The 25,859-nt window shown below is 58.9% G+C and overlaps 1 protein-coding gene across 8 annotated transcripts in view; it reads right to left on the bottom strand.

Moving 5' to 3' along the window:
* Positions 1 to 24,526, bottom strand: part of SPNS3 (SPNS lysolipid transporter 3, sphingosine-1-phosphate (putative)) — a 36,280-nt gene extending 11,754 nt beyond the window's left edge. Inside the window, exons 1-8 of one of the 8 annotated variants that reach the window (XM_053212734.1) lie at positions 24,040 to 24,526; positions 20,904 to 20,969; positions 16,690 to 16,826; positions 16,017 to 16,168; positions 15,278 to 15,344; positions 14,517 to 14,665; positions 13,598 to 13,750; positions 9,906 to 10,095 (exon numbers count right to left, since the gene is read on the bottom strand). In XM_053212734.1, coding sequence (XP_053068709.1) covers positions 9,906 to 10,095; positions 13,598 to 13,750; positions 14,517 to 14,665; positions 15,278 to 15,344; positions 16,017 to 16,168; positions 16,690 to 16,826; positions 20,904 to 20,969; positions 24,040 to 24,250 — 1,125 coding nt within the window. In that variant the 5' untranslated portion in view covers positions 24,251 to 24,526. Of the gene's footprint in view, positions 1 to 9,905; positions 10,096 to 13,597; positions 13,751 to 14,516; positions 14,666 to 15,277; positions 15,345 to 16,016; positions 16,169 to 16,689; positions 17,457 to 20,903; positions 20,970 to 24,039 lie in introns of those variants that run through there. The other 7 variants (XM_053212733.1, XM_027047287.2, XM_027047286.2 and 4 more) reach the window with 7 other exon arrangements.
* Between the last annotated feature and the right edge of the window lie 1,333 nt (positions 24,527 to 25,859).

The raw sequence follows: 25,859 nt of genomic DNA, 5'->3' as shown, positions 1-25,859 counted from the left end.
GAGTATGGAACTTCTCACCTCACCACCCCCCACAAGCCCCCGTATCTAGAGGAAAGTCAGCTGAGTAGGGGTCCCTTGTTCCCGCTCCTGAGAACCAGAGGGGAAGATGCTGGGAGAATCGGGGGAAAGTGGAGAAAAGCAAACAATGACCCAGTCCTGAATCCACTTGAGGCCAATAAGTTAAGTAGAAGGAGGGCCACGCACATGAGGGAGACTTTCCACACGCCCAGAGGACAGCCAGCCCAGGGAGGCTCACAAAGTCTCCTCGCCACCTGACAGAGGCCTGCAAGCCTCTCAGGTGACAGAAAACTCAAAGCACAGACTTCAGACTGTAGCCCCTTTGAGGGGAGAATGTCCCCAGGGAAGGCTGGAGAGCGAGGGCAGAACCACCACGCGGGGTCAGGGCAAGTTCAGCATCGGCGCAGAGCCACCCAGGTCCAGGCCCAGGCTCGGCACAGAAGGAACGAGAGGGAACGAGACGGATCATCGACAGACCCAGCTAGCGCCTTCCCAGCCCACACGCTTGAAGGCATGAGCTGCTGGATGAAAGGGGCCCACGCAGCAAGCAACAGCGGCGAGGGGCTGAGGTCCTCAGCCTGCAATGCCCCCGCATCCGAGTGAAGCCAACAAGCACTTGGTGAGCTGGGGGTGGGTCCCTGCCCAGTCGGGCCTTCAGATGAAACCACGGACCCGGCCAACACCCACCGCGGCCTGTGGAGGACCCAGCTGGGCCAGACCGTACACGTGTGTTATCTTGAACTACTATGTTTGGGGATGATTTGCTTCACGACACAGGATAACTAATACACTGGTTGAGCCGTGAATTTCAAGAATAAATAATGAAATCTCCAGGCATCCAGGTGGAAACAGTGAGTCAGCATTCAGGGTTTTTTTGAATGTGAGGCAAACTTTATTCTCCACGGCAATATTTGTGGCAAAAAGACAACAGAGCAAACGCAAAGCTACAGGGAAGTAACACGTGACCCGAGAGTCTTAGACCCAGTTAGATGATGTTCAGGTGAAGAATCAAAGGGAAGATGGCCCCACAGATGGGCAGACAGAAGACACACGGTCTCTCTAGGCACAAATTACTTGACCCCAGAAACCACCCAGGTAGGGGCTGAACCCGAACAAAGACCAGGAACGGAGGGTCCCCGTGAACAGACAGTTGGTGGGTGCTGAGCCCATCCCATCTGGGACCCCTCCCAGACGACGGTGAGGGTCACGCTTGGACAGCAGGCTGTGGGGGGTGTAACTCCAGCAAAAGTGAAAAGTCACACACGCCAGGAGCCTGGGGAGAGAATAAGGGGGCGTACGAGAAGGTAGGGGCTCCCTTCCACGGTCGGATTCACCAGTTAAGTCCAAAATCTTAAAATTGATGTGAACTTAAACAATCACTTCAAGTTCTTCAGGTAAATTCATATAAACGTATTAGACATATTGTAGGATTCCATTTATAGGAAATATCCAGAATGAACAAATGTATAAAGACAGGAAGTGGATTAGTGGTTACCCACGGCTGGCCTGGAGGCAGGTTGGGGGCAAATGGGACAGACTGATGAACAGACATAAAAATTCTTTTTGGGGTGATGAAAATGTTCCAATATTGATAGCGACGATTGTGCAGTTCTGAATATACAAAAGGCCAATGAAGTGTACATTTTGAAGGGGTGACTGGCACATCTCAATCCACCTGGTTTTAAAATTATATGACTATGGGGCACCTGGGTGGTCAGTGGGTTAAGCGTCCAACTTCGACTCAGGTCATGATCTTGTGGGTTCGTGAGTTCAAGCCCCATGTCGGGCTCCGTGCTGACAGCTCAGAGCCCGGAACCTGCTTTGGATTCTGTGTCTCCCTCTCTCTCTCTGCCCCTCCCCCGCTCATGCTCTGTCTCTCTCCCTCAAAAATAAATAAACATTAAAAAAAAATTTTTAAATAAATAAATAAAAGTAAAACAAAATAAAATTACATGACTATGTGGCCTCAGTTTAATAAGAATATTTCTAGAAACATAAATGGGTGTACATATATAGAGAGACACACATGGAATGATCGTCACCTGATTAGATAACCAAAGCAGCAGGAAGTACTTAGAGTCCAGCCGTGGTCCCCCCCCCCCCCGCTCCGTCCACGCGCACCCCTGGCCCACCCCCCTCTGCCTCACGGCTCTGCCCGACCGCCAACACTTCTCTCCTGAGCTTCAGACTCAAATCGCAACGTCTCCAGCTGACGTCCTAGGAGGCATCTTGAGTTTAACATGTCTAAAATCAAATTCCTAACCCACCCGTCCGAAACAAGGCCACACCTCCCTCAGTCTCCCGGGTCAGTGAATGGCAGCTCGGCCTCTGGTGGCCAGCAGAAACCTGGGGTCATTCCGGCTCCTCCCGCCCCTGCCCTGATACCGACCCGCTAGGAAATCCTGTTGGTTCTACTTCCAAAACATACCGAGAATCTGACCACTTCTCCACTTGCCCCGCCCCACCCTGGTCCCAGCCAAACCAGCCCGTGCCCTTCTTAGGAAGCCTCCTAACCGGTTTCCCTGTTTCTGTGTCCTTTCTTATCCTTTCACAACACGACAGCCAGAGAGACCCCGTTCAACCACGAGGAAGATGGTGGCAAAGTGGCCCCCACATCCTCGTGCATCTCGGCACCCACACCCTGCACGGCCACGGTGAACCCGGTTGGCCCGTACCTCGCTCTGGCGGGCAAGATAGGGCAGCAGGGCCGCTCCTGACCTGGGCCTCGGGAGACTTGGCCGCCTCCCCCTTGTGCCTTCCTGGAGGCTGGCGTGAGGGAAGGCAGTCTACTTGGAGGAGGACCCAGGAATAGACGGATGTGAGGAGGCCAGTGTGGACACCCCGTCTGCCGGGTGCAGGCTGCCACGTGAGTGGGCACAGGCAGGACCCGCCAACCCGCTGAATCGTAAGAAACAATAAATCATCGTTGTTTGGGATGATTTGTTACACAGCAGCAGGTAACTGATACAAAGCCACGAGTCGGATCATTTCACACCTGTGCCAGAGGGCCTGAAGGATTTCCCACTTGGCTCAGGCTGGAAGCCAAGGTCTTACGCGGATAGGGCTCTACGCAGCCTGTACCCACGGGGGTCGCCTCTGATCTCGCGTCCCGTGCTCCTCCCCGGCTGGCCTGGCTCCACCATGTTTGCCCAAACGCACCAGCCATGCCTCCCGCTGGGCGTTTGCACTGGCTGCTCCCCCTGCATCAGGCTTCCCCTGCACCTCGTGTCCACCCGGCTCCTTCCCTCACCACATCTCAGCAAGGCCTCGCTGACCACCTGGCCCTGCCCCGGCCCCTCCTCATGTCGCTTTCCCTGCTCTGTTATTCTCCCCACCTAACGTATCATTTATTCTGCAGGGTTCGTATATCACACGCATATCCTGCCTGATCTGTTCAACGGTGGATCCTCAGAGTCTGAAACGGTGCCGGCACGCAGGAAGAGCTCAGGAAGGAGGAGCTCGGGTGACAGGAGGAGTCACCGTGAGGTGACTGAAGGTCTCTGCCCGTTCTGGCTGGGACCCGCTTCCCAGCAGCCTTGCCCCTCGGAGCCCAGCAGGGCTTTAAGGGCGAAATCCCCACCCCAGGGTTTCTCACCTGAGCGGCCAGAAGAACAGGGCAGACCAGGGGATCCCGGCTGGTGGTCAACGGGACCCAGAGCACAGTGGGGGAGGAGCCCAAAACAGCCGCTGTGGTATCCCCACGTGCTTTCTCAAAAGCCCCATAAAAGACCGAATCCCCCCTCAATTCTGGGCAAGCAGTTGTGACTGGAGCAAAGAACCCAAAGCAGGAAAGATGATGCTGTGTAACTTTCGAGGGTAGGGCACACACAGCAATACGGCGTCACCTGGCTCTCTCTGGACGCTAGTCCTCAGGGGCTGGCCACCACGTTGTGAGGAAGCCCCGGCCACGTGGAGAGGCCACGAGCAGCCGGTCCGGCCACCAGCTCCAGCCGAGGCTCAGCCGACGGCCGGCATCCAGCACCCCATCCTGACCAATTACCCTCAAGCAGAAGAGACAAGCTATCCCCAGTCCCAACCTGCCCAAACTGCAAATTCATGCGCAAAATGAGTATTTTTGTTGCTCGAAACCGCTGAGTGTCATCACATTCCCCTAGTAACTAGAACAGGCACAAAAGAAGGCTCCTCGGTGAAACCAAGAGGCCAGCACTAGGCCCCCGCGTTACAGAGAATCGGGGCTCGGCCAGGCCTGGGTCTCACCCCGGCTCACACAGCAAGTGCAGAAGCAGAAACAACATCCAGATCTCCCTGATGCCTCGAGGCACGATGCCTGCCCACTCCCCTCCCCTGACTCCACCCCTCCATCGGGACCACAAAGCCCCCCCCCCCCCCGGGGATGTCCTCCGGCCACGGGGCCGGCAGTGCTGGAGCCCCCGCCTTGGGCTCGGTCCGGTCCGTCGGCTGAGTACCAGACCTTCTCCTCTGAAGGGCAGTGACTCTGGGAAGGAGGCCAAGGAAGGGGGTGTGTGCCAAGCCCTGCTGTGAGTGTCTGGATCCTAATTAACAGCTGAGAAGCCCACTTCCCCTGCCAAGGACCCGGAAGGAGGGAGGCATGGAACCCTCGGTGCCTGCAGGTGGGTGTCCAGCAGCAGGGCTCCCCAGGGAAGGCCCCGGACCAGACGCCATAAGGTCAGGAAACCTCACCGCCATGAAACACACGGCACAGGCTGGTCCCAGCCTCAGGCGATGCGGGGCGGCACAAAGTGCCGCCCCGGATCCCTCTCCGCTGAGCTACACCCAGCGTGTGTGCAGACACGCGTGTGCATACACGTCCGCACGGTCATCCGCTGCCCTGAGACACGTGGATGTGCACATTCACGCACAGACCCGTACGCGAAACGGCACACGCAGACACGTCCCCACACATCGTGCGCGTCCAGGGCAGACACACATCCGGGCTCCTACAGAATGAACACGCGTCCGTGCACGTCCAGGCCGAACACACGTACGCGCAACCAATGCACAGACCGATCGTGAAGGTGCCCGGAGATGCACACGCGGAAGCACAAGGGTCCACACCCGTATTCACAGACCCGCATACATCCACCCCGAAAAGCACACTCACATGGGCACACACGCCCGCATTTCCACGTGCCCTTCCCAGGAAGTCAGATCGGTCTCCCTGGATGGCAGAGGTGGTGCAGGAAGAACCAATGTGGTTTCTGGGATCTGAGAAAGGGACACACAGCCAAGGGACACACAGCCATTTGGACGGAGCAGACACAGTGACTCCAGATTTTGAACAGAAGTCAATTCCTCAGTCGCCTTTGGACATCGTTTCCTTGTTGTTTTAATGTTTACTCATCTTTGGGAGAGAGAGAGAGAGAGAGAGAGAGAGCACAAGCTGGGGATGGGCAGAGAGAGAGGGAGACACAGAATCCGAAGCAGCTCCAGGCTCCGAGCTGTCGGCACAGAGCCCGACGCGGGGCTCGAACTCACAGACCATGAGATCGTGACCTGAGCCGAAGTTGGACGCTTAACCCACTGAGCCCCCCAGGCGTCCCTTGGACATCGTTTCAGACGCTGACCCTGTAACGTCCCCCAAACCTGATGATGCTCCTGCATGGTGAGCCGCAGCCATCTCCCACCCGTTAAGGTTTTAGGGGTGACGTGTCCCGTGGCCCCAGACTCCACGTCTAACTCCCCACAGCCCCCTCCCCCAGGATGCCGGCCTGCCGTCATCGCACCCTGGGTCCCCAAAACCAGCAATGGAAAAGGCACCGCACCCAAATCCACAGCTCCTGGCCAGGGTCCTCTCCCTGGTGGTGGCCGCACAGGCTGGTGTCTCAGAGGCCTCCGCATCCCCTCCTTCTCTCACACCCCGCGTGGACTCATCGGGAAATTCCTCCGAGATGTACCTGGGATCCACCCGCTTCTTCCGCCTCCACGGCAGCAGCACGAGCCCACACCCCGCGTCACCTGGATGGGGGCAGGGGTCTAGCCCCACCCACGCCTATGACCACAGAAGCCGGACTGATTCCACCGAACATGGGCCGATAACAGAAGAACAATAGAGAAAATCAATACAACAAAGCTGGCGGCAAAATGGATGAAGCTTTCGCGACACCGACCAGGAGGAAAGCACAGAACACTCGGGTCCCCAAAACCAGCAATGGAAGAGGCACGTCCTGCCAACCTCAGGGAGCCGAGAGGGGAAAAGGGAGCATACCAGGCACAACTATACCCCAACAAACCAGACACCTAGACAAAGGCACAGATTCTCGGAAAGCCGCCAACTATCAAAAATGACATCAAAGGAAATCAAAAGCCTTAACTGATCTATAACAAGTAAATATTGAGTCAGTGATCAGAAAACTTCCCACAACAAAAAGCCCAGAACCATATGGCTTCACTGGTGAATTCTAAAAATGTCTAAAGATGAATGAACACAAGTCCTTCCCAAACTCTTCCAGAAAATCAGAGAGGAAGAAGCACTTGTCAACACGTTCCTCGGGGCCGTTATCCTGATGCCAAAACCGCAAAGACCACATTCCTCGTGAACACGCAGCAGTCAGTGCGCTGAAGCAGATTTGATGAAGGACAAACCACACGGTCGTCTCCACAGACGCAGAAAACAGGAGCCAGATGCCCCCTCCTCAGTGCAAACCCCCCCACCCTCCGCAAAAGCTGGACCCACTCTCTGCCCCTCCCCCACTCATTCTCACTCTCTCAGGAATAAACAAACATTTGGGGCGCCTGGGGGGCTCAGTCGGTTGAGCGTCCGACTTCAGCTCAGGTCACGATCTCACGGTTCGTGGGTTCGAGCCCCGCGTCGGGCTCTGTGCTGATAGATCAGAGCCTGGAGCCTGCTTCAGATTCTGTGTCTCCCTCTCTCTCTGCCCCTCCCCTGCTTGCACTCTGTCTCTCTCTTTCTGTCAAAATAATAAATAAACATTTTAAAAAATTTAATAGAAAAAACAAATGAATGTTTCGGGTGGCTGGTGATGCAGCCATCCACTCAGCAAGCGGTGACCCTCCCCCCCCCCAGTACCTGGTGCTGTGTTTCAGGCCGAGAGCTGAGGAAGGTGGGACCCCCTGGGCCCCTGGGCTGGGACAGGGGTCAGAGCATAAGTAACTGTGGCCTAAGGAAGACCTCACAGAGAGCAGGAGGGTGGGAGTGGGGGGCAGGTGGAGCCCAGCAATTCCGGAGGGCTCCACGGAAGGAGGGGTGCTGAGGGAGCCAAGGGAGGGTTGGCCGGACAGACGTGGGGACCAGGAGGGGCCCTGGCGTCAGCACTGCAGGGGACATGGCTGGTCAAGGGAGTCATGAGGGGCTTCGAGCCCCACGAGAGGAGCTGGGCTCAGTTCCAGAGACGCCAGGGGCCCCGGAAGGTCCGCGGTGTCTCTGGCAGTGGGCAGGTGAGCAGATCAGGAAGGGGCTCCTGGCACCGGTCCCACAGACAGACGGCAGGAGCCGTGCCAGGCAGAGGGCCCAAATCTCAAGCCGGAACGTCAGTTAGAGGCACAGACGGAGCCATGGAAGGGCTTCTGCTCAGGAGGCCCGGAAAGTTCCGCGCTGCTCCTGGAAGGCAGGAGCCTGGCGGCTGGCTTGGTGCCGCTGGGTCCCACGCCAGGCCCACACACGAGTCACGGAGGGAGCAGCCTCCCAGCATCGGAGGGACGCGCCCCCGGCCTGCCCACCATCCGGCCCACAGCCCCTCACCCCTGCGGCAGGCCCAGAGAAGAGTTTCTCCGACTCTGTCAGCCGGGACGCAATGTCACTTCTACACGAGCCATCCAGCCCTGGAGATGTGCCAGGCTGCAGAGGGGGAGACAGCTGTGTCCCCTAAACACAGCCAAGGAGCCGCCTCCCAGAGCCAAACAGGACGGTGGCAGAAGCAGAGCTGGCAGGGGACTGGGCCCCAGCCGATGCAGGGACGGCCTTTGACAGACCTCCATCTGCCTGCAAGGTCAGGCCCGCTGAGCCCCAGCAGCCGGGACTCTGGCCCCGCTCAGGGAGCTGCTCCCTCGGCCCGGATGCCAGTAAGCATCTAGGCACTTGTTAGCACCTACTGTATGCCGGGCTCCGTTCCTCCCCCACGGGAGCGACAAGGGTCAGCAGGGCATGAAGGACACAGACTACGGGCTGGCTCTCGGCTCTGTCTGTCCCACTATCTGTGTTCTGTCTCCGGGCCTCGGTCTCCCAATCTGTAAGTGGGGGTGAGAAAGCCCTTCCCCCCGTTAGCAGCGCTAACAGGACCTGTCTGTCCTCCGGGAATTTCGGCAGAAGCCCACCCAGACCTTCAGAGACACGCCATCCCCTCCCTCAGGACCTGGGGAGAGAAATGACGGCCCCGTATGGCCCCCTCCCCCTGGCTTCGAGAGGGAAGGCCGCAGGCGTGGGCTGGGGAGGGTTAACCTGAAGAGTAGGAGAGCTCGCGAGGGGCTCCGAGCGACCCAGCCACAGACAGAGGACGCGAGCCAGCGGAGTGCTGGGGCCGCCTGAGTGGAGCTCACACAGGGCACCGTGGGGGCACCCCTTCGTGTCACCCAGGGGCACGAGGATGCCGGCCCCGAGCTCCTCCCCAGGGCATCCAGGGTCCGACAGACGCCAGGCAGAGGAGGCAGGCCTGAGGGTCACGAGAGGGGAGCCCCGGTGGTGGGTCCAGCAGGACCAGCTGAGCCGAGAGGAGGGAAGCCTTGGAAGACGGAGGTGACAGTGTCACCTGCACCAATAATTGGATGTTGCAAATGCCAGGGCTCCAAAAAGTGCCCCCAAGAGAGCGACCCGTGCTGGTCAGCCAGCATCTGGAATCTAGCACCAGGAGGACACGGACACTCGGGAAAACCCACTCTGGGCACCCTACCACGTGCCCCATTTCAGGCCGTCCTTCCCGCCTGCCCAGCCCGGAGCGGGGCCAGGGACCAGGGCAGAAGTGGACCGAGGAGAACCAAACGGACCGCAGCTCCCTCTCGCCCCAGTGCAATATCTGGGCCTGGACAGACACTATTTGGAAGCAGGACCAACGTGTTGACTTTCCAGTTCGTGGGTGTGACAGTGGGCTCTGGGCGTGGGTAGTTCTGGTCTCAGTCTGCTCGGTGAAGCCCACCTGCGTGTGCAGGGGCAGCTGTGTCCACGGTGGGGTCCTCAGGGCCTTGGGACGGGAGAGGAGGGGAGGGGATCCCATCTGGCTGGGGCTAGGCTGGCACCAGCTTCCCAGAATCACTGGCCCTTTCCCACTGGTGAGACCATCAGGGCTGGGGCTTTGGGGAGCAGGGGGTGTGCATACAGCCCCACCCATACACCACGGTGCCCGAGGGACCCAAACGTGCATGGAACCCAAGCGGGAACGGTGAATTCTGACAGGAGCATGGGACGGTCTGGAAAGGCTTCTGGAGATGCAGCGTTTGAGCTGGGCCTTGCAGAAGGAGCTCAAGGGAGAACCATGCCCCTGCCGAGGGACGGGCACAGCAAAGGCCGGCAGGCGAGAGCCCGTCACTGGTACGGCCACGGGGTGGGGCACACGGAGGGGTATGACGGAATAGAGCCCGGAAGACGAGAGGGCATCAGATCGCTGCCTTCACAGCGGCGTCGGCACGGGCCATGGCCAATCTGGGCTTCACTCCCCTCACCTGTCACCCCATCTCTCCTGGCTCTCACAGCACATCCGAGGAACAAATGCGTCCCACCGTCTCCCATCAAAGCCTTCACCAGCAGCTCAGAGCCAGAAAGGCTCAGGCTCAAACCCCAGTTCTGTTCCTCCCTAGCGGTGCCACTCAGGGCAAGCCTCAGGTTACGCATCTGTAAAATGGGGATAGCAGGCTGTCCCTGGACGGAGTGATAAACATAATGTACGTAAAACCTGGCCCGGCGTCGGCCCACGCGAACAAGCAGCACCCACCCACACCACCAGTGGGCACTCACTTACATAGGAGGCCAGGAACGTGGTCGGGGCCAGGATGAGAGCCAGGTAGAGGCAAGGGGCTGCGACCAGAAGGCTGCCGGCGCAGAGGAGGGGCTCGGCCCGAGGGTTGACTTTCTTGTACCTCCTGGAAGCCTCTGCTCCCAGGACAACTCCAATGATGCCAGTCACGACAGTCAGCGCCCCAAAAATCAGGCTGATGGGAAAGAGCAGAGCAGGGTTACTCGGCCAGGTGGGGGTAGCCCTGTCCTGGGGTTCAGCCCCTGCCCCGAGTGCGTGATCGGGTACCTGCGGGGAGTGTGACTGTGGGCCCCCTCCCCTCCCTCCTAACCAATGCTCCTGGGTCCTCAGGGCCCCTCCCTCCATTTTCCTTCCTGCCCCGTCCTGGGGAGGTCACTGGCCACCAGGGTGGCTGGCCCAGCAGGCCTCACTGCTCAAACAGCCCCTCCTAACTGCACTCCCTGTCCCTACTCCCGGACCCGCTTCCCCTACACCTGACCCCCTCCTGCACCTGCTGCCTGGGGAAGGGTTCCTCAGACCGAATTCCAAGCAGGTCCCCAGAGGGTGCTTTCTAAAATATAGGTTTGATGGGGCGCCTGGGTGGCGCAGTCGGTTAAGCATCCGACTTCAGCCAGGTCACTATCTCGCGGTCCGTGAGTTCAAGCCCCGCGTCAGGCTCTGGGCTGATGGCTCGGAGCCTGGAGCCTGTTTCCGATTCTGTGTCTCCCTCTCTCTCTGCTCCTCCCCCGTTCATGCTCTGTCTCTCTCTGTCCCAAAAATAAATAAATGTTGAAAAAAATTTTAAAAATATATAGGTTTGAAAAAATAATAATACAGAGTGCCCACCCCTGCCTAAAACTCCCACCAGCTCTCAGACACCACTGGATTTTGTGCCAACTCATCGCAGCCCGTGTGGCCCTCTGTGGTCTGACCCTGGCTGACCTCAACCCCATCCCCCAGCTCCAACCTCTGCCCCCAGATGGGCTCTTGTCCCCACTTCATACTTTTATTCCTACATCCGGACACTCCTCACTAGGTTTCCCACCTACTGAACTCCTACTCATCCGTCAAGACCCATCACAAGATCCCCTCTTTGGAGATGCCTTCCTCTGTCCCCTTGCTGATTCCTTCACTCCCTTCAGTTCCCAGACCTGCTTCTGTGTTTCTACCATCAAGGTCATTCACTAGCCTGCTGATTCCTGGAGGACACAAACCAGGTGCACCTTAATCTCCCGACTACGCTAGCACACAGAACCTGGAGTACAAGAGACAGTCCCAGAACTGCCGGGCAGACAGCCACAGGGGGCAAGGTGGAGGAAGGATAAGGCAAGGTCACTCAGCTAATGCAGCAGCAGAGCCAGGATCTCAATGCCCACCTGCCCCCCCCGCCCAGCCTCCTTTTAAAGGGGTTCAAGGGAAGCTGACCTAGACGAACCATGGATGTAGTCGGGGCCTCTCCAGCGCTCGGTGGCCTCCCGTTGTCCTCGGGCCAGCTCTGCGGACCGGCCCCTGCTGCCTGTGTGGCATCTCGCCCTTCTCTCTCCACCCCCACCTCTGCACAAATGACTGTGGGTTCTCCGGACTCACCCATCTTCCGGCCCCCCTGGCCTGGAGCACCACTGCCCCACCCACCCCCTCCCGCCGCCAGCACCCCCTCCTGGCCCAAGCATTTCCAGAAGTGCGCAGATGGCCTCTGGTATGGCGGGGTGATGACCATTCGCCAAGATGCAACACGACAGGTGCGAGACTGTGCTTACTGACAAACCGAGTCTCCCCAAAACCGCCTTTCCTCTAAACAGCTTCTGTGAAATATCCATCCCACAGGCTGAGGACGGTGGGCTAATCCCCCTGCCCCACCCCCTTGGTGAACAGGAGGGAGTGTAGGGCCCAGAGAGGGCAGGGACCTGCCCCAGGTCACACAGCCCCTCACTGGCACAGCCAGGGCCTCCTGACGAAGCACGTGTTGGCCTTAGGCAGCTTAAAGGTGCCCAGCGACCCTTCCCAGGCTACAAGCTGCACAAGGTTCTGGCTCAGGCCAGTCGAGTGACCCCGAATCCTGGAAGAATGCTGTCTACCTTGGAGTCCGGGTCTGAGCTGGCCCTGGAAGGTTCTGGAGACCTTCCTGAGACTTAGGATTGATTATTCAGACAGGGCCCTCCACTGGCCCCCACACAGGAGGTGTGGCCAGAGGACAGGCCCAGCCGCCAAGCTACCCCCAACCCACAAGACCTTCCCAGAATCGGACTCTCAGAGCCAAGAGGGTCCTTAACGTCCTGCAAGTTCCATGCTGACCCTCTGTACAATAGCCCTGGCAAGCAGCTGTCCAACTCCCACTTACATGCCCTGAGGGGCGGGAAGCTCACTACCACCATACAGCCCCTTCCACAGGGGCCAGCTCTGCGTGTTGGAAGTTCTCCCAGGGGCTAAGCCGGCACCCTTGTCCTGAAGCTTCCCTCCCTCGACGCACCCTCACCGTGGGGCCTACCCTAACCGCAGAGGGTGTGTTAATAGCTGAGGTCTATGCAGAACCCCAACACCAGGACCTTCTACCTACCCTGTGGCAGGCTGAGTAATGCCCCCCAAGATGTCTATGCCCTAATCTCTGGAACCTTTACAAAGGTGATTGCATTAAGGGTCTTGAGAAGGGGAGATTAGCACCCATTAACCGAGGCCCTCCATTTAATCGCCAGCATCTCTATAAGAGGGAAGCAGAGGGAGACGTGAGACACAACAGGAGAAGGCAACGTGACCACAGCTGTGGAGACTGTGGACGTGGCCACAAGCCAAGGGACACCAGCAGCCCCGGAGGTGACGAGGCAGGAAGGACCATCCCCTGGAGCCTGGGAGGGCACGTGGCCCAGTGCAACCATCTGGACGCGAGGCCTCGGGCTCTCTGACAAAGGGACTCGCTTGCCCAGGGACACACAGCCACTGAACGCTAGACACACAAGTGAGTCCCGTGTCCCATGTTTTCAAGCTGCTGCGGGACTTTCAGGGCCCAGTCTGAAGGCCAGCATCACAATCCGTGTGGCCCATGCATTCACTCATGCACTGCTGCCTCCTCCCGGGCCCCGCGGTGCTCCAGGAAGCACCCCCAGCGAGGTGCGCAGATGTTCAAGTCCAGCAGGAACCGGCGTCTCCAGAGGCGACAGGACGTGGCGCTAAGACCACCAGCTTTGGAGTCCGAGGGGCTTGAACCTGCCTCCGCCACGTGCTGCTGGGACAAGTCACTTAATTTTCGGAACTTCTGTCTCCTCATTTGCAGCAGGAATAATTGGGTTTGTTATTACAACACCTCTGAGGATTCTTCACGTAAAATGCTCAGCTAACGTTACAGGTTAAGAAATAACGATGGGAAGACGGAAGGGGACCTACGGGCAGAGGGCCCAGCTCGGGCATGGGGCATTCCGGAAATCACACGAAGCTCTCTCTGTGTCCCCAGAGAGGAGGCCAAGGAGACAGAGACAGAAGCATCGCCCCACAGGCCCTGCGGAGGCCTCACCCGCCTGCCAAGTGCCTCCCGGACCCCCACAGTGGCCCGAGAGCGGGGAGACTGGGGCCCAGAGGGGACGAGGCTGCCGCCTACGGCCACCGGAGGTACAGGAGCTCAGCCAGAGTGGGAACCTGGCCTGCAGTCTGCCAGCAAGGCCCCAAGTCCCGGGGCACGTGCCCGCCCAGGGCTCCCAGCGGCCCCTCACCTGTCCTGGCTGCTGCACGGCTCCTGGAGGCAAGGGTGCTGCAGTCCATGCACCACACGGGCCTCGAACAGAAATTTGGGGGCCCAGAAGCCCAGAGCTCCAGCCACAAAGGCGACGGCAGTCACCCCAAGGGTGGACCACACAAAGCTCCAGCTGCAAGAGAAAACGCCCTGGCTGACACCCCCAGAAAGGGCTGTGGCCGCAGGGCCCCTCTGCTCCTGTCACTGCCCTCCCAGCTCACCCAGGCTCCGGACCCTCCCTGCCACAGCCCCCACCGCACCCCCATTCTCGCTGGGCCTTCCCCCCTCCTCTCTGCAGGACCAGATCTCCCCGTCCAGGAAGGCCCAAACCCAACAGCACGTTCTCCAGGAAGTCGCCCCCTGCCCCCACCTTCCTCCCAGGGCCCCCCCCCCCCCAGTCGCATGGCTCTGTATCAAAGAGAGCCGGGGCCTGTCCGCACCCCACATTCCAGTAAGTCATGAGGCCGGGAGTGCAGTTGACTGGGGCCGCCTCCCCGCCCATGCCTGGAACAGAAAGAGGACGGACGCACTCCCACGAGGTTTGCAGAGGTGAGTGATTAACTCCCAGCATCCTCCCGGCAACCCGGGGAGAATTATGTCCACTGAATAAATGAGGGGAGTGAGGTTCCAAGTCTCAGGTCACTCGGGGATAAGGCCCTGGCAGAGCTCACTCTGCCTCCCTTCCGGTCCCCATTCTGTCACAGGCAGGCAGGCAGGCGCAGGGGGCCTCCAACTGAGGGAGGGGCACCTCAGTTGGTGACTGGGAGCTCAGAGGAGGAAGAAGGCTGTGAACATTGGGACAGTCACGGAGGGCTCCCTGGAGGCAGAGAGAGGCAGGTCAGCAATGCCGGGGCAGACGGGGTTTTTGGTGACATGCAGGGAGGAGCAGGGACACTCACTTCCTCCCCAGGTATCTGACGTCCTCCCACCAGCTGCTCCTCGGGCCCCCCGTGGCCACCTCCTCCTGCTTCTCAGCAGCTCCCCGGGGAGGGTCTGGAACCAGCGCGATAAGCAGGACCAAGGCTACAGCTTCCAGGCAGGGCATGACCTGGGCACGGAGGACCCAGGATCTCAGGGCCACACACACACCCCTGCGACCCAGGAGATCCTGCACGTGGCTGAACCATGTGGCCCAGGCTCCGGGAGGCTCTGTGCCCTGGGAGGGGTGGGGCAGGGGGCTCATTTCCTGACTGCCCCTCACCCCTCACCCCTAGGAATGAAGCCTCTCTGGGGAGTAGGGTCCCCCTGGGACTTCCCTCCATACGGTCTGTTCAGTGATTGCTCTCTTGGGGTCCGTGAGCCCACGTGGCTGAGGACTGGCACCGACTGGGGTTCTCACCACCTCTACCTGCCAGGCCACTTCTGCCCTGGGATGTCCCCACCCTTGTCTGTCCACCTCTGAGATTCCAGGAGGCAGCACGTACTGCCCCCGCTTTGCAAGCCACTTGCTTGAGCTCACGGCCTGAGCAGACCCAGCAGCCAGCATCTGAATCCAGGGCCGTGACCTCCACAGTTCACGTTCTGTCAAACGTCTGAAGCTGCCAACGTCTGACCACCCCCCACGGCGCCAGCTACCGTGCCAAGTGGCGAAGGCCACTGGAGGCTGGAAAGTCCCTGCCTGCCCAGGGGGATCAGAGGAAGAACAGGAGGCTGGACTCACTCGGAGGGCCCAGCGCCAGTTCCCGGTCAGCTGCAACACGGCCGAGCCCAGCATGTAGCCCAGACCACTGCGGCAGAGGATGGACAAGGGGGTGGGCAGTGAGGGGGGTGGGGCGGGGCAGTGGGGGGGGAGGGGCAAGGGGATGGGCAGTGGGGGAGGCCCAGCCTGAGCCCAAGGCTGCAAGGCCAGCCTGAGCTGGGGCGCCCCACCCCAAGGGGCCGGCTCTCTGCTGCTCACAGCCCTGTCACAGGAAAAGTGAGCCACATGAGGCCCAGATGTCCACTGCCCTTGGTCAAGTCACCGGTGACCTCTGGCTTCAGGCCCGTCTCCAGCACCACTGCCCCTGCCTCCCTATCCAAGGACCCAAGGCTCAGCCCTGCCTGAGTCAGGCAATGCCAGGAAACCTGGCTCAGAGCTCTTGGGCCCGACTGCAAATCCACTCTGACCTCCCCCACCCAGGGGAGCCCGCCCCGGCCCCACACGCTTCCCCAGGCAGGCCTTCCCAAGCGTCCTACGGGGTAGGAGGCATCTTTATTCCCTCGAACCCTCAACACAGCCCATCAGCCAGTGTTCTTGCCCCCCCCTTTACAGATGAAGAAACTGAGGCCCAGGGTGGTAAAGGGACAAAGTGAGGAAGAAGCCCTCCTGGTCTGATGCCCTCCTACCCCAGCCCAGACTATTCTGGCTCCTTTGGGCCTCAGTTTACCGCCTGGGGAAGCGGGTCCTGGGTGGCACCAACCTTCCGACAGGGATAAAGATGTAGAAGATGGCCAGCACCCGGGTCCGCTGGTCCCTCACAAAGAGGTCGCCCAGAATGGTGGGCGCGATGGTGGAGTAGCTGGCCGAGCCGGTGCCCACGACTCCCCGGGACAGGAAGAACAGCCAGGAATACTGGGCAGGCAGGCACAAGACCCCAGTGAGCCCCAAGATCACCCTCGGGGTGAGGGACCTGAGCGAGTGTCAGAGGCCCCAGGTCCTGGTGACAGGAGCCCCCCTCCCCCGCCCCCCCCCCCCCCCCCGGGGTGGAGGAGGGGATCTGGGCTCACAGACGCCTGGCTACCCGCCCAGCCCAGGTCCCCACATCACACGGGTGCCCCCTGCTGGCGCCTGCAGCCACTGCCTCCCCACCCACTCTCCCACCGCCCAGGGGAGCCCTTTTTCTGGGCCGTGCCTTTGCCAGCCAGGCATGGGCCCCCAGACAGTGGCTGTCACCTCCACCCGCCCCCCCACAGGCAGCAGCGGGAGGTGCAGGAGAGGAAGTCTCCCGCTGAGAGAGTCTAAGGGGGTCCTCTCTCGGCCCTGGATGGCGCCCCTGCAGCCAGCCTGGAGCCCACCCATGTTTTAACGGGAAGGAGCAGGTGGTGGGAGCAGGGGGCAGATCCAGGGCGCCTTGCAGGGAGGAGGGCACCCACCTGGGGGGAAATGAAGGAGCTGGAGAGGCCCGCCCCTGACCAGAGCAGGATCCCAATGCTCAGCGTAGCTTTGCGGCTGTGTCGGTCGCCCAGGTAGCCAAACACAGGTGCAGACAGCAGCAGGCAACCTATGAAGACTGGAGGGGACAGGCCGGGGCCTCATGCATTCCCCCGTGGTGGTGGGCGCGCAGACGGGCCTCCGGGCCCGCAGAAGAGGCCTGGCTCAGGTGCCGCAAAGCTGGCACCCTGGCAGTGGGTGGAGGCCACACGACCCACGGCCCCGAGTCAGGGGAACTGGGAAGGGGGTGGAGGGAGCTGGGCCGCCTCAAATCCCGGCTCTGCTGCAGGCTCGCTGTGCAGCCTGGGGTTACTAACTCCACCCCTCTGAGCGTCCCCCGAGCCGCCAGCGCTCGGTGCACGCCAGGCCCCGCGTCTCTGCGGAGCTGTCCGTCCCCTTGCCTGGCTGGGCCAGGTCCGATTTTGCCGTCACACCCCTGCTGGGGGCGGGAGGCAAGGGAGGCCTGCCCGGGCCTGCGGTGCAGACCTGCAGGGTTTAGAATGAGTGCAGTCGTTCCCGGAGGCTGGAAAAAGGCCTGGTTTTCCTAAGCAGGAAGAACATTCCCCTGACACCGTCAGTTGTATTTGTTCCATTTTTTTAAAGTAAACCCTTCTGAATTGGGAGACTGGGTTAACGAACGCGTTTGCTACTCTGTGAAGGCAAAGAAACTGCCGCGTTTTCGCACGACTCTGCACCCTCGCCGCTCGAGTCCCTCACCTGAAACCGTCTCCACCCTCCGAGGGGGGGGCGTGTCCGCGGCCGCAGGTGAGCGCGGCGTCCGGACCCGCCTCCGCCCGAGGCCCCGCCCCACACCTGGGTCCGCATTCGCTGAGCGCTCATGATCGACATTGCCTGAGCCTAATGAGCGTCCAGACTCGTCCCAGCCCCTCCCACTCCGCCCCACCCGCTCTGGTATTGGGTGGAGCCGTGCGCGGTTGCAGAAATTAGGCCAGTTTTGACCTACAAAAAATAAGGCAATTTAAAATGGTTCGACCTAATACTCCACAGAGAATGGTCTTTGGTGCCAGGGACATTTAGAATTTTAATAGCTACCTCCAAAATAGGCCTCCAAAAAAGGCTGTATCCGTTTACACTCGTGCAGAAGCGCGTATCTCAGCTCCCTTGATATGATCAGTCACTTTGTTCCTCTTAATGGTTGAGGCACAGACGGTGTCTCGCTGATGTTTTAATCTGCATTGTCCTTATGTCAGTTCCTGTGCTCACACCTTCTGCCCATTTCTCTCTTGGGCCCTTGTGGGAATTGCAAATAATTTCTCCCAGGCCTTTACGTTTAAGGATTTAAAATGCAAATTCTGGGCTCACATCCTGACCCAATGACTGCTTAGCTGTGTGACCTTGGGCAAATTCCTTAACTCTTCTGTGCCCCTCGAGTCAACTATATAATGAGATAGCATTGTGCTTCCTGTAGAAGGTTATCGAGAAGATTCAATGAAGTTAAGCCTATAAAAAAGGCAGTGACTAGCTTTATGTTAATGCCTAATAAATGTCATCCATTGTTGTTACTAACTGCATTTATGGTTTCAATCATGTCGAGTTTACCTTCTTTACCTTGGTGTCCTCAAATGTGTCAATACTCCCGGTGTGGTGTTTCTTGTCTCCTTAATGCATCTCTTCTCTACCCAAAGGTTATAAAAATACTTCCCCAAAAGTTCTAACACTTTTATGAGATTCGGGGCAGGGATCCTTTATAAGATCTAAACACCTTAGACCCACAGATGCCCTGAAATGGGGAACCTTGCCCCCAAAGGAAGGCACACTCACACACACACACACACACACACACACACACACTCCTTTGCTCCTATAGCATCCAATGACTTCTGTGACAAATGGGAGCGATAAAAGAGCAGCGGGTTAAGAGAAGGACTCCACAGGAAGCTGCCTGGATTTGATCCCAGCTGTGTGACCTTCAGCAAGCCCCACAGCCTCTCTGTGCCTCAGGTTCGGCATGCATAAAATGGGCATAATAACAATACCTGCGTCGTGGGTTTGTTGTAAAGATTAAATGAGTTAATATCACAAAACACTTGAGATAGTGTTGGGCACATGGTAAAGGCCACATCATTAAATGTTATTAATCAACGAACTAACTCCAACAGCCAGTCTGTCCCTTTGGAGGGGGGGGGGGGTCTGACCACTGCTAACCCCCACCCTCTGCCCCACTCTTACAGCTCAGCCACGGCTGAGTCAGGGGCTCCCTCCCTTCTGCAGACACAGGGTGGGTCTCAGGCCATTTCACGACAACCCAGAAAAAGGCGAAGACTCACCCGAGGTCACCGGAGACAGCCTGGTCATCTGGTCATCAACCTCACTGCCTTCTCCACATACCCTTTGGGCTGCTTCTGCAGAGTTGAGCCTCCCTTCACACACACCCAGGCACACGCACATCCTCTCTACACACTCACACACATACACACACGTACTTTCTCTCTCTCTCTCTCTCTCTCTGCCCCTCTCCCTCACCTGCACAAACTCCTTCCATGACATCTCATTTATCATCGCTTTGTAGTAATAATCCTGTTCACCAGGGAGAGGACCAGGGGGGCAAATATCGACTCACCTCCCATTATCTGTTTAACCTAGAAGTTGCGGGTATCGAGCTGAGATGGTCTCGCTTTGGCTACAGAAATGACTGGAGACCAGCACCGGCCTCAGCCCTGAGACAAGAGCAGTCAGAACGGACCTGGGACGTACACGGTGGCCTGCTAACTCTTTTCCTCCGGTGCCTTTTAAAGACGTTTGTAGAACTACGTACCCCTTCATGCGTTTTCAGCCAACATTTACAACGTTCTCATCCTAAGTTTAAATAATTGCTAAGGGTGTGATTTCCATCGTTATTGTATTTTTTTACACGATATTTTCATCTAAACCCTTGGGGCCACAGAGGCGTTCATTGCATTCGTGGGAAACGTCTGCCATCTACGGACATCGCTTTAATGAGCAAACCAGTCTTTATTCGCCGAATCGATCCAACAAATCAGGATGATCGCCTGTGAGAAAGATACTAAGTATTTCAAAGATATCTGAAATAAATGTGTTGACACCCATCCCTGAGACAACATCTTGCTTCTGAATGCTAAATTAGAGATAAATAGTAGACTGTCACGCCAGCAGGAAGACAGACAAGGCTTGGCACTTGGCCACGGGTCTGTGGCCTGGAGGAAACACCCCCAGTGGGTTTGTACTGACACCCTCTCTGCTATGCTCCCACAGCCTCGCATGGGAGCCCAGCATCTGCGAAGGGTCCCGTCTGCATGGCACCCTGGAGGCTTCCACACCCCAGGGCTGGGCGTGGGAGAAACACAGAATAGGGAAGAGGGACATTTTCCTGCTTGGAGGGGTGAGGTGGGAAAGAGGAACCAGGAGCTTTCTCTCAGGCAGGTCCATTTTAGGAAAGAAAAACACAGGCTTGAGGGTCTGTAAGCGGATTCTCTCCCAACTCTGCCCATGTAGCCCCTGAAAGGTTTTTGCGTATCCCCAGGGGTCCCACTTGTCGCAAGACTGTTGGGGGAAGGAGGGTCCACAGAGAGGGGCACACGGGTGCCGGTTACATGTTGGGTGTGTGCACACGTGCGTATCCGGCGTCGTGACAGTGAGTGTGCCCGTGGGGGCACGTGTGTGTCACCGTGGATGGAAGGTGTGGCTGGTCCCCACCGCTGGACTGTAGGCCCCGTGGGCCCAAACCCCATCTGAACACATGTGGGAAGTACGTAGGTCTGTCTGTCTGTCTGTCTGTCTGTCTGAGTTCCGGGGGCCAGATTCTTCAGGCCCACAGGGGAAAGCACGTGCGGGATTTCTCAACCCCAGCCCGTCTCTCGCCCCGGCCGGGCTACATAGGCGCAAGAGAGCAGCCACAGTCGTGATCTGAAGCGCAGGGGCTTTGTCCAACAGTCCTCCCCGCTCCTGCAGTGTCCGCACTCAAAGCCGAAGTCCCTGCTCAGGCACCGGGCCTACCTTCTCCCTTCTCCTACCCACACTGCCCTCACGCCCAGCACCACTCTTCCTCAGCGTCCCCTCCTCCGTGCCGGGGGGACTCAGCGGGGCTCAGCCTGGCCCCCATTTCCCAGCAGCTGGAACTAGGCCCCTCCCCAGCATGAGCCCAGGGCCCCAGCTCCGCCAGGGACTCAGCCCTTACCTGTCTGAAGCAAACCAGCACAGCTATCACTGATGTCAAAAAACTTCTGTACGTCCAGCAGCACTCCTGTGGACAGACAGACAGCGCTCAGGAAATGGGGAGTGGCCCACAGGGCTTCTAAGGGCAGCTGCCCCTGCGTCTGGGACAGGGTCCCAGCGGGCCAGCACAGGGCGTGACTCGGGGCCCACGGTTCTCTTCCTCCCTGTCCCACACGCACGTACAACCACACGCGCACACAGATAGAGGAGCACGTCCACACGCCCGGGAGCACGTATCGCAGAGGCCCAAGTGTGTGTACGCATTCTGACACATATCGTACACCCGGGGACACAGACGCACGCGCACACTGACACGTGCACAGAGAGGCGCCCACGTGTCCCACACACGTGTGCCAACCTGCCACCATCGTCAGAGTGACGGGAGGCTCCCCGCGGCTGCACAGTTGCTTGCTCGCTCAGACTACCGGTGGGTATTTTTGTTTCTGTTTTGTTTCCTTTTAATTTGTAGAGAGAAAAAGAGCGCGCAAGCAGGGGAGGGGGCAGAGGGAGAGAGAATCGAGGGCAGGCTCCAGGCTCAGCACAGAGCCAGACGCGGGGTTCGATCCCACGACCCTGGGCTCACCACCTGAGCTGAGAATCAAGAGTCAGACGCTCAGGCGACTGAGCCAGCCGGGCCCCCCTAGACCACGGTGTTAATGGAAGTCCCTGGGACTGCAAGGCCGCAGCCCTGCTCGGGTACGCGCACCCATGCGTGAGCATAGGCGTGCAGAGACACGTGTGCACACGCGTGTTCTTCCAGACGCACGAGCAGACAGTCACGACAGTGCATGTGAGCGCTTCAGAGACAGGCCCCACTTAGGTCCGACCTCGGCCCGCCTCCCTGAGGGTGGCAGGCCCTCCAGGGTCTTCCTAGGCCAAGGCCGGTGCCATGGGCACTCGGCTCAACCCAGAGGGAGGAGACGACCCGACACCGGGCTCCGATCCCCGAAAGCACAACTTCAGGAAGAGGTCGTCCAAGCGGAGGCGCCTGCTCGTCCGAGCTGTGAGGCCCTGGCCAAGTCCTTAGAAAGAAAAGCAATCGTCGTTCTCGTTGGATTGTGAGGTGGCCGAGGCCCAGGCCCCTGAGCGGGGCCCCGCGCTTGCTCCCTGAGAGGCGGGGACTGTCACTGTCCCCCCGACACGGATGAGGCACCCTCCCACCAAGTGCTGCCTGCAGAAGCGGCCACGCAGTGGGGAGGAAAGCCACACACCCACACGGCTGAGGCCCGTCAGCAGGTAAAGAAAGACCAAAGAACCAGACAAGAGAAGAGATTTTTGTGAAGACATTTGCTTTGGCCCCAGATGCACAGCATCTGGGCATGCCACGCTGTATGTGTTTCCTTCCTTTTAATATCTTTTCCTTTTTAAGTTTATTTACTGGTATTTTGAGAGCGAGAGAGCGTGCCAGCTGGGGACAGTCAGAGAGAAAGGGAGAGAGAGGATCCCAAGCGGGCTCCGGGCTGCCAGCGTAGAGCCCGACCCGGGGCTCGAACTCATGAACTGTGAGATCGTGACCTGAGCCCAAACAAGAGTCTGACGTTCAACTGACTGAGCCACCCAAGCGGCCCCTCTTTTTCCCCCCTTCTTAGTATTTTTAATTACGTGAATAAGACGTATTCATTGGAGAGAAAAACACTAATAAGTCAATAACTACACGAAAATTCTGTAGGATCACACTGGTCTCCATCTTCCAGGGTGAGGACTGAGCCCTAGTTTGGGATCCTCCAGGCCTGCTTTTCACCTTTCGGCCGCCTTCCCCCAGGGCATCTGGCTGCCTTGAAAACCTCCTACCCCCCAGCAGCCCCGGGCACCTCTCCGCGTGGTTTCACTTCTCCAGGCCTCCTCCGTCCGGTCCCTGAGGCCAGAGGAAGTGTCCACTAGGAAGGGGCTCCCCAGCCTGCAGGCCGGTGACTGACCCGCCCCCAGGCCCTGCACCCCTGCCCGGCCTCGGGCCCTCCACCCAAACCCTCAGCCCCCTTAGCCCCGGACTGGCCCCCTGTCTTGTTTGCACCAATCTGAGCATCTGAGCATAGTCCCCCCCCGCAACCGACCCAAAAAATCATCCGTGGCTCCCCATTGCCTCAGCAGAAAGCCCCAGCTCCCAGCCTGGCAACCAAGGAGCCGTGATCTGGCAACAAGACTCTTTTAGAACAGTTCCCCGTGCTCCGCTCGTCAGCTCTGACCACACCACACACTTCCGCCCCGTGGGCCTTGGCCCACGCTGACCCTTCACCCAACGCCCCCCCCCCCCCGCCCCGCCGGCTCCCTGTCTTGCCGATCTGCTCATCCTTCAAGACCCAACCCGAGTGCCCCCTCCTCTGGGTCCCGCCGGAGCCCTCAGTCACTGTCCTGGGGCCACCCCGCTGACGTCCCTCCTGCCCTGTCCTGTGCTGCCGTGTCCTGTGATCCTCCGAGCTCCGCCCCCTGAGCCCCCCAGGCCGGCCTGTGAGTCCCTGTGCCTTGCAGGAGTCCCGGTGACGAGCTCCCCGCCTCTGCCCCTCGAGGTGGCCATTCCGGAGCTCAGGAACCACCGGGCGGACCCCTCCCTGGGTCTCCAAGCCTGTAGTCAATGTTCCTTCAGCCAGTCATGAATGAGTCCGTGATGCAGAGAGAAAAGGTTAAATCTCGAAGAATAAAGGAATGAATGAGTCGGTGAATGTGCCAGTAACAGGCAGAACAGGGTAGCCCCGGGGCCTCCAGGAAGGAAGTCAGAAAGTGCAAGGTTTGCACACAGCCCGCTGGCCCAGAAACGCCCGGCTATTCTGGGCCAGGCTGCCGGCCTGCCGTCCACACCCTCACGGGGCACCCCCAGAGCCTCTGGGCCTTCGCCCTGCTGCCCTCACCCACCCACAGCCTCCCTGCACCCACAGCTGTGTGCGTACACCCCGTTTGGGGCTGAATTGCGAACTCGATGCCTCCCTCCCCGGTTCGGGCCTGGCTGAAACCGCCCGCCCCCCCTCCAGGGGTGAGCGCGGCTGGGACGTCTCCACGAGAAGACAGTTTGCTCGGTGGTGGGTGCCGTGCGTCCACAGCACCAGCAGGTGGCCGGGAGCCGTGAGTGACAGCAGGTGCAGCCCTGGACACCCTCCCCCCCTCACCTGGGATGATGAACCAGTGCATGTAGTTCAGGAGGTTGACATAGCACAGCACCGCGGCGGCCGCGTGAGCTCTCCAGAGGGGCAGGCTCCAGGGGGCGGATGTGGTCCGAGGGGGGCACTGTCCCAAGCCCGAGGCCCCGGGGAGACCGCCTGGCCCCGGGGACGGCCCCTGAGGCCCCTCCGGCCCGGGCTCCCCGCACTCCGCGGACATGCCCCCAGCCTCACCCGCCTGTAGCTCCTGTCCCTGGACGAAGGCGCATCAGCTCTGCACCGACTCACTTCCTGTGGTTTCCCAGCGTCCTGACCTCAGAACAGCAGCCCCAACTGCACAGGTTCCTCCTGAGCCCACTGCGGCCTCGCTGGCGAGGTTTCACCACCCCAGACTCTGAGGCCCGCGAGGGACCCACCCTGGGGGACGGGACGTTATGGTCCCTTGACCCGGCCTGCAGCTTCAGTGGCCTCAGTGAGGAAGTGAGATGGGACAGGAAATGAGAGGGCTCTCCAAAAGAGGGTCTGGCTGCCCAGACAAGACACGGGCTGCAAGTGCGGGAGGTGAACGGGGTCACATCAGGAAGGCTGGGTACCAGCCAGGCGAGAAGCCCCAGCAGGACTGTGCACGAGGCCACCACCTGCTCCGGGCTGGTGCCCCACCTGGAGAAACGAAGGTGGTGGAGGGGCGCGTACAGGAGGGCAGCCTGTATCTGTCGTAGATACAAAACCCAGGGGGACGTTGCGATGAGAGGCGAGATATCAGCAGGGTCTCAAAAGCGTCTCTTTACAGTTTATGAGTAGCGGGGTGCAGGGGGAATAACCACACCGCACGGGAATCAGGCGACATCTCAACCAAGGGTCGGATTAACACCACCAACCAGGTCAGGGGTGTCGTGCTCCTCCACGTGAGGCCCCGAGCAGGCCAACGTCACCTAGGGGTGACCACATCTAATGAGGAAACGTCACACCCGAATTGAGGCACGCTATGTTTTTAATACACTGTGTTTTAGGAGAGTTTTAGCGAAATCGAGCAGAAGGTTCAGAGGTTTCCTGTATACCCAGCCCCCACACATGCAGAGGGGGACGTCGGTCACAACTGATGAACCCACAGTGACACCATCACCCAAAGTCCCTTACCCACCCACCTTACGTTAGGGTTCACTCGATGTCGTACGTCCTGGAGTTCACACAAATGTATGATGGGCACCCACTCTCATAGTATCACACAGAGAAGTTACATTGCCCTAAAAATCCTCTGTGCTCTGCCCCCCACCCTGCCACCTCTGACAACCACTACTGTGTTTACTGTCCCCATAGTTGTGCCTTTTCTAGAAAGCTGTAGAGTCAGAATCACACAGCAGGGAGGCTTTTCAGACGGGCTTCTCCACGTAGCAAAATGCATTTAAGGTGCTTTTATGTCTTTTTAGGGCTTGAGAGCTCATCCTTTTCTGTGCTGAATAATATTCCACTGTCTGGATGGGCCACGGTTCGTTTATCCGTTCGTCTACTGAAGGACATCTTGGTTGATCGCAAGGTTTGGCAATTTAAATAAAGCTGCCCAAATCATCTATGTGCGAGTTGTTGTGGGCACTGAAGTTTCAACTCCTTTGGGTAAGGCTGGTGATTGCTGGATTGTATGCTAACTGTACGGAACACTTTGTTTTGTTTTGTTTTTAAGGAACTGCAGTATTCAAAAGTGTCAAAGTCATAAAAGACTAAGGAAGGCGGAGGGATTGTTTCAGAGTAAAGGAGATGAAGATCAGCGCATACACGAGACTGTGTCCTGCGCTGGAGAGAAGGGCCATTCTTGGATACACTGTGTCCTGCGC

The sequence above is a fragment of the Acinonyx jubatus genome, chromosome E1, assembly GCF_027475565.1.
Source record: "Acinonyx jubatus isolate Ajub_Pintada_27869175 chromosome E1, VMU_Ajub_asm_v1.0, whole genome shotgun sequence".
In the NCBI taxonomy this organism is placed as follows: domain Eukaryota; kingdom Metazoa; phylum Chordata; class Mammalia; order Carnivora; family Felidae; genus Acinonyx; species Acinonyx jubatus.
This window is presented reverse-complemented; position numbering and strand designations above follow the sequence as displayed.